General features: G+C 37.7%; 1 protein-coding gene across 1 annotated transcript; it reads right to left on the bottom strand.

Moving 5' to 3' along the window:
- Nucleotides 1–1,851: 1,851 nt before the first annotated feature.
- si:ch1073-126c3.2 (uncharacterized protein LOC555816 homolog) lies at nucleotides 1,852–6,056 on the bottom strand. The gene is made up of 6 exons (XM_023266807.3): nucleotides 5,912–6,056; nucleotides 5,681–5,769; nucleotides 4,157–4,271; nucleotides 2,980–3,092; nucleotides 2,761–2,875; nucleotides 1,852–2,570 (listed from the first exon to the last, which is right to left on the bottom strand). Exons 1-6 carry the CDS (start codon nucleotides 5,952–5,954, stop codon nucleotides 2,395–2,397), a joined length of 651 nt encoding a protein of 216 aa, XP_023122575.2. The 5' UTR covers nucleotides 5,955–6,056; the 3' UTR covers nucleotides 1,852–2,394.
- Nucleotides 6,057–8,686: the final 2,630 nt, after the last annotated feature.

Genomic DNA, 8,686 nt, shown 5'->3' with positions numbered 1-8,686 from the left:
TTTTTTCTAAAGAACCATGGCAGCGTTTTTGTGCCAAATTAACACAGTTCTCATATAGCTTTCATGACTGTAGTTATATTGGAGCGTTTTAAGTGCTGGAGACATTGTGGGTTTTTCAAGGAAAATCGCTATTACACATTTTGGTCTTGCACATTATTAATTCCTTATTGGCCAAATGTTCATAAGTATTTTGTTTGGATGTTCCATTTAAGCTACAGACCTTTGGTTCCATGCCATCAGATATGGCTCCCTCTAATATTAGTTATCTATTACAGATTGTAAGTGCAGCCAGCAGGAAAACCAACACTCAAACCAGAAACACCTATAGTAGAAGATTGGATTTACGTTATTCATGATACCTTCAAGATGGAATACGCTGCTTTTATGTCTCCAACTGCAGCAGACCAAGTTGTTGACAAGATGCAGTCATCATTTGTTTAATTGTTTGTGAATTTTCCATCCGTTAAGCAGATTGATATGAGTTACACTCAAATCTTTAGGTTCTGTTAAGTGCAGATTTCTATTTTGTGATGTTTTTTGGTACTTCTTTATCTTTATCCGAAGTCCACTTCAATTTTTATCTCCTTATCCAAAAATTTTAAATATAAAAATACATTTGAAAAAAGAAAAATTCTAAAAAGATGCAGAATACATGGAAGTAAAGATGTCAGAGTGGGTTACCAGGTAGAAACATTATATTTACTGTGCTGCCATCTACTGGTAGATATGTGAGTTTACCTCAGTTAGTTCCTCAGTCCACAGACGGTTGTTTCGGTAATTGATGATTAGACGGTCTGTGGGCTGACACCAGAGGGTCATTCTGCGGGTCTTTCTCTCCCTGATTAGAGTGATTCCTAATGGAATGATGTGGAATGTCAATGCCTACCTAATGAGATCCTGCAATCTCGTTTTGACTTTCTAACCTTGACCTTGGCGAGTGTCTGCAAAAAAAAAAAAAAACAAAAAAAAAAAACGCGATCAGACAGAGCAGCAGACGAAGCGTTCCGTTTGGCCGAGCGGTTAACCTCATTTTAACCGCCGCTCCCGTCCAGATCTTTGCCATCAGGAACATAAATAGTGACTGGCTATTAGTAGGAAGAGGTAGGAGAGGAAGCAGTGGAGAAACTTGGAGATGCATCAGTGCTTTTGTTCATGAGGATGCAGAGATGAAGCCACTTTATCTGCTCATCCATCTTCTTTCTTCTGGTGGCAACAAGCTAAGCAGGGATTCCCAGACGTCTTTCACCCCAGCAAAGCTTTTGAGCTCCTCCTGTGGGATCCTGAGGTGTTTCTAGTTCAGATGAGATATATAAACTACCAAAAGCATCTAGGAGGCATCCTAGTCAGATATTTAAACCACCTCAATTGGTTCCAAAGCAGCAGCAACTCTCCTCCAAGCTCCCTTCATTCTCCAACCTGTATATATTTAGTGGTTGCTGCATTTACAAAATTTACAAAAATTCGGAGTGATCAACCGAGCACGTTTTGTCCAAATTGGGACACATTGCTTCCCAGCAATGTGAGCTGTCATAAAAGTGTGTCTCGTTCTTCCTTCATATATTATTTCAAACGCTCCCAAACTCAAACACTGCAGCTGTTGTGAGGGTTTAGTGCTTCAAGTGAAGATTGAAATGGACTAAAAAAGAGCTACGAGCGGTAGAAAATCTTTTGACAAACATCATAGAAGAACATAGCCTTTCTTTTCCTTCCTGCAGGTTAAACTTTGAATTTCTTTCCTCATGAAAAAGTAGTAGAGATGCAGATGTGGCAAAAAGCATGACTGCAATGGTGCTATGTGAAGCAAAATGGAATGAAAAATCGTAATTGTTGAATTTAAAAAACACAAAACACTTTGCTGGGTTGTTGGCAGATTTAATATCATATACAGTATGAAGAATAACAGAGTTTGTCCAGATTCTCAAAGGAGAAACACACATTTAACAGCTTATATAGTGAACAGAAATAACTTTTTTATTGGATAGTGTATGTATTTATTTTCTGTACTATATAAGAAATGTTGATTTTAACTTTCCAAAGATGAAAAAACTTGTAGAAAGGAGAATATATTGTCTTAGGTGACAATTTTTTAATGCGACCTGCACACAAACAAGTTAAACTACCGTAGTTAAAAGCCACTTCACTAAATATAAAATTGTTATTGCGGTGTTACAAATGCTAACAAACAAATAAACAACAAATGCGGTGTTACAAATGGAATAGAATGAAAAAACATGATTACTTACATAAGTGCTTACTTCCTCTAAAAGAAGCTAAAAAAGGTTCAGGAATACATTTGTTGAACCTTTCCCAATGCAACATGACTATGTTTTATATCACAACATTCCTGACATGGTTGATGCATTTTTCTACATTTGTTTCTCTTTTCCATCCCAGTTATCCACATACAAGACAGGTGTCCTGCAGCTCTCCGTCTATGTTTTGATTCTTCAACTCAGCGGTAAAAGCTTCCATGATTCTCTCCGTCAGTTGGCTGCTGCTCTTGGTCACTAGACAGTCCTGATCTTCGGGAAAATACGCTGTCTTTGCTCCTGAAACCTGAATAAGTGCTTCTGGAAACAAAGTTACACAAGTTTAGTCACATTTCTGAACAGAAAATGCCTTAATCAGACAGTTTGACACATAGAAATGTAATAAAACAGAACTTAACAGAGAAGACAAAAAGTGCAATCTTTGAAGGTTACTTGATTTCAAATAGTTCATAAATGCAGCTGCAGGTTAGTGGAGAATGAATGTCCTCACCGTTGCACACAGCCAGCTTGTTTCCTCCTATGTACTGACTTTGCCATTTATATCCTGTCTGCTCGCTGCATTCCTCAAACACACGGCTCCTCCTCAGAAAACCAAAATCGTATCCCTGAGAGAAAGCTCAAGTCACATTACATGTCCTGCTTTAATTTTGGTGCAGAATTGTACAGAAAAATGTGCAAAATACATGTAAAAGTTGTGTGTAATGCATACATGGTTGCACAGAGGTTTGCAGTAGCGCTTGTTGCCAACGGTGACACATGCCAGCCCTCCATTGCTTGGCACTTCAGCCTCCTGGCATTTTATTGGCTCAACAACTTGGCATTCTATAAATCGATGAATATTTAATCAGCACGGATCATAAAACATTTAAACTATAAGTTGTCCATTCTGAGCGTATTGTTGTATTGTTTCTGTTGTAGAAAACGTCCTTTAATCAGCAAATATCTGCCTCACAGCAAAAGCCACTTTCCAATTACACTCTGAAAACCACAACATTTCATCTTAATCAATGATGAGAGCCTTCAGCAGGTAGTAAACCTCCCATTTGAACCAGCCACTCATTTGCAAATGAGTTCATTTAATTCAGAGTTAGACTCCAAGTGCCTTGAGAACTGGGATTATTTTCGGTGAGCCCCGGCAGCCTCCTTGAGGGCTCTGATTGTGTGGAAATGACCATCGCAGTCACTGCAGTGTACTTGAGTCTGAAAATGGTCCCCAAGTTTCCGCGATGACTATAAAAACTAAGTTTCTGCATCATTAAAGTAGAGTCCAGGCTGATTTTTAATTAAATTAATCATCGGTGTTAATGAATTTGGGTTAAAATTGTCTCTTCACCTCCTCTGAAGTCACTATAGCTTGTGTAATTTAGGAGTTTAAGGTGTTATAGTGACTCTGAACCTGTAAAATTGGAAGCAGACTGAATATAAAACATCAGATCAGGTCATGTACTTGCCATGTAACTGAAAAATAACTTGATTTTCCAGCTTAAGACATTATTGTGGCTGAAAACTGGCCTTTGGTTTGGCCCAGCACACCCAAAAATAGTTAGAAATGACAACAAACGGATCAAATAAACTACAAATACAGACATATAGACCATAGCCTACATTTTCTTTGCAACGTGCTGTTGCAAAAAGCCTAAGCTGGTTTTCACATAGGGGGCTACACAGTGGCTTGGTGGTTAGCACCTTCGCCTTGCAGCTAAGAAGATCCCCGGTTTGCATCCCGGCCTTCCCGGGGATCTTTCTGCATGGAGTTTGAATGTTCTCCCTGTGCATGCGTGGGTTCTCCAGCTTCCTCCCACAGTCCAAAAACATACTAAATCGGTAATAGATGCATGGTTCTCACATAGACGAAGTCACACAACCAAACATATCTGCTGCTCCACCTTTCAGCTGGTGTTTATGCAGAGCATCCGTCAGACTCCTCATGTAGATCAACAGTGAAGCCGTCTGCTGAGCTGTCCAGTCAGACGGAGGAGTTTCACCGCACTCTGCTGCCACCTTTTGGTTAATATCAGACACAACATTCACTTTATTCCTACCTGAAGTTGTGAAATTTGGAAAGAATACTGCAAATAAAACAAACTTAACCCTCTGAGCCCCAAACAGTTTCTGGCTGCCATATTTTTCCACACTGTGGGTTCATTTTTCACTGCAATGTAAAGTCCTGTATCTCTATGGAAACAGAACAACCATGACTAGAAGTAGAGAGGTCAGGAATCTTTGATGTGCAGAATGACACAGTTACACTGCCATAAAACACACAAAAAAACCCTTCAGTTTTCCTTTTTTTTTGGTTGCAAAAACTGACAAAATCCTAAAATCAAGTGGAAAGACAAAAGGTGTCTCTACATACTATAAATATATGCAATTTGCATTTTTATTGTGTCATATCTGCTCTAGTGTAAATGGTTTATTATTGATGATTTTTGGATTGTTTTTTTTAAAGTGAAACCTGCTGAATAAAATAATTTTAATGAAATATCACAATTGTGAAATTTGCTAAAACACTGGAATCAACATCTACACATTTTTTTGCACACAGGTATTACCAATACTAAAATAATTATTTTTCTTTTAAACATACTTCATAGTCACATGATCGTTGGCCACAGCAGAGTAAATAATGACTTCACAGTTGCACAAAAAAGTGGAGAATTTTATGTTTTTTCATACTTTCATTTAAAAAATGTAGAATTTTGTGATTTTGATGAAATATCTACATAGATATTAATCCATTTGCATTTTTAATTTGTTTCCGTTGTCTCATATAAACACACCCTGCAGTTCAGCCAAAAATTAAATATTTGTCATGTGATTGTTTGTCACAGCTGAGTTGATGATAGTTTCACATAAGGGTGAAGATGGTTGTTTTTGTCAGAAACTGGGAAGTTTGCAATGAAACATGTAGAATCAAATGATTTTGATGAAATATCTAGATAGATTTTGAACCATTTGCATTTTTAATTTGTTTCCATACTTCTCTCATATAAACAGCCTGCAGTTCAGCCAAAAACTGAGTATTTGTCTTGTGATTCTTCATCACAGGTGAGTAAATACTGGCTTCATGGTTGCACAAAAGGTTGCAGAATTTTGTTTTTTTCACAGACTCTGGATGTTTACAATGAAACGTGTAGAATCAAGTGATTTTGATGAAATGTAACAAGTTTTAAAATGTTGAAAAACCAACTATTCTTTGAGTTTTTGCAGATTTTTGTCCTGATAAATGGTGTAATTTGGGGCATTTTTTCAAAAAGAAAACATGCTTTTAAAATTTTCTGGCAGGTTTTGGGGTTCAGAGGAGTAACATATAACTCAAAAATTGTTATATTTTATATATATATATATTTTTTTTTTTACACTAAACAGATTTTATGTTTTATATGTATGATAAAACGAACTCAGATTACCTTGAGATCAGCTGACAGACGGTCAAATACTTGATTTTGTGAGCTGCAGTTCTTGGGTATAGTTTCCTGAGCTGCAGAGCAGGACAAAACTGCAACATACAAACACAAACACACTGAATGTAATATTCTTCTCCATGTCTTCTTCCTGCCGCACAGTGAAAGCTCTGCATGCTCTGTCTCTCTCTGCGATCGTCTCCGTTTCATAAAAACCTCATATAAGCGTGAGATTACCTGCGAGGGAGCAAAGCCAGGTCAGAGTCGCCCTCGACGCCATGGCCGCTGTGATTTCTCTGCCCCAGAATTGAAGGCAGAAAGCTGTGACAGGGGAATTTATTGACTCGGGCTGTGGGAGCAAAGTTTACCCAACTGGCAAATATTGTCAGTCTGAGGCTGAGATTGGAGGGACTGCCGGGCATTTCCAAAATTTCACAAAAAAGCTCAGAGCTTGTGATGTAACTTAGACTTTGGCTCTGCTGACTTGGATGACATTCTGTGGCAGTTTCTCGCAAGTCAAATAAGAAAGCTTTTTAAAATTTTTTTTCCTTCATTCCCTTGTGTGCATGTCCCTGCTCCGGGCTGATGGGGGAGCTGGCAGCACGCTCTCCCAGCTGTAATTAGCTTTTGTTGGGTTCTTCTTCTAACACTTCTTAGCGGCGAGCCAAATGTCGGCATGAGATTAACACACATGCACCGACTCGACACAACAGCCCATCAGACACACCGGGTGACTCAGTGTCAGTCAGTAAGTTGTGCCACGAAGGATGACTGTGTAAATAATTCACTGTGGATGTTATTCATTATGGATGTCTGACGATCTGGGAGCAAATGAATTATTGAGGCTTAGGCAGATTGATTGAGCTCATTAACACGGAGAATCGCCTTTTATGTTTGATTTGAGGAACAAAGATTAGTCCTCAGAATGGACCTCGAGAGCTGTTATCGTCTTAGAAGCGTGTCCTCTACATGGTTCCATTCTGTGGCCCTTTTTTTTTCTCCTTTCCCTTCTTTCTTTTATCCATTCGCTGCCTGGAAATCCTCATAAAATATTCTCACAATAACAAATTCATTAAAGCTTAAATCCATAAACTTGTACGTTCCGCAGAATTGTGGGAGTTTCTGTGGGAGCTTTGTGTTTATTTTAGTGGTGGGACGCGATTAAACCAAATAATTAATTAGAGGGTTTGTAATTAATTAATCTCGATTAATCACGTTTTTATAAAGTTTTTCAAATCAAATAAATTTTGGTTGAGGACTGAATCAATGAATAGACATATACGTGAACTTAAACGACAAAATCTATATTTATCTGTGCATTTTTTAAATCTGTCTGCTACATTCACAAATTACTGCAAACTCAAAGTGTAATTATAGTGATTATATTCAACATTTTAAGGCTTTTTGCAAACTTGAAAACATTATTTCAAGTAAGTTCCACGGAACCCTGACTACAAAAAATGGCAAACACAACATCTTTGGTAAAGTAAACGGACCAACAGGTTAAAAAGTGCCATTTTCACCATCAAAAACGGTAACCAACGAAACAAAAACAGTTGAAATATAGGCCAGTTTGACGTTAACATTAGCTCAACATGTACAGAAGCTTATCGAAGGCGAATGAGTGCCATACTCAAAGCTAAAGGCAGTCCAACAAAATATTAGAGTGCAACTTTTTTTTTTTTTTGACGGGCAGTGTATTTCCATATAAATCATTTTTCTTTGTTTTTGCAACCAAATCTTCATTTTGGGTGTTTTTTTTCCTGCTCCTTGCTCATTTTGTTGTGCATATTTCCATTCTTTATGGCTGATATGAACATTATTTAGTCTTATTTAAGGATCCTTGGATACGCTGAGTTTGTTAAAAAAACAAACTTTATTTAAAAGAGACAATCTGTGCTTGTAGATTGAAAATGGAAAATGAGAATTTTCTTTTTGTATCAAGCAGCAGTGACTGTGACACGATGAGTCTGATCCAACTGAACTTACTTCACACTGCAACTAATGCACCCAATACAATCCAGATGCTGAAACAATACAACACACAGCTCTAGTTTGTTTATCTTATCATATAGAATCACATAATTCAGTTCAATTTCAATAAAAAAAAACTATTTGTCAGAGCAGTTGTATAAACAAATAAACTGTTTACCCAATAAAAAAAGTGTAGTGCCATGTCCATGATGAATGGAATATGCAATATCCAGCTAGTCCGCTAATGTCTAGCTGAGAGACAAGTGAGAAGAGAACAAGTGCCTATTAAAACACTAAAGCTACAAATAAACAAGCAATGCAATTTGCTCTACGAGTTGTCTGGTTATGTTAATGCAGAATTGAACCATTAGCCATCCAAAAGAACCAGAATTAGCAACTTGAAAACTCATTTTCAACACAGAAAAAAAAATTTTCTGAGAGAGCATGTGCACCATTATACTCTTAGGAAAGACTCAACTTCATCCTGACACAATGGACAGAGTAAAAGACCGTAGAACAATCAGAGGATACACCAAAGTCCAACTTAGGACTAGCAACTAAACTCTTCAGTTACACATCTTTTGATGCAAGCTTTAAACTCTTTTAGGGAAACGATTTCATGACGCTCAAGTATTTCTGAAGGTTTTTCCAGGACAACTGAGCAAAATAGAAGAAGGTTGTTTTACCAAGTTCAGAACAAATCCAGTGTTTCCTGTGGAGCAGCCAATTAGATGAGAGAAAAGTATACCAGCTCTTGTAAGTGACAGAAAAAGGAGAGTCTCCTTGGACTTAACGAAGGCCAAGAAACTAGATTATAAGTCCTGGACGGTTCATTGGATGATCCATCGAAAGCTTTTGTTGCTTATATCTGCAATGTTGTTATTGTTTATTCACACAAACAAGATGTCACCTGTCAGAAGAACATATGATGAGCCAGTTAAACCATCTGAACAAACCAAAGATGCAGTTTCAGATTCAAATGGTGGGTTTTTCCTCCTCGACACCCGGACTCACAGATCCAAACACTTGACTGTAAAA

Source organism: Amphiprion ocellaris, chromosome 16 (assembly GCF_022539595.1).
Source record: "Amphiprion ocellaris isolate individual 3 ecotype Okinawa chromosome 16, ASM2253959v1, whole genome shotgun sequence".
Lineage (NCBI taxonomy): Eukaryota > Metazoa > Chordata > Actinopteri > Pomacentridae > Amphiprion > Amphiprion ocellaris.
This window is presented reverse-complemented; position numbering and strand designations above follow the sequence as displayed.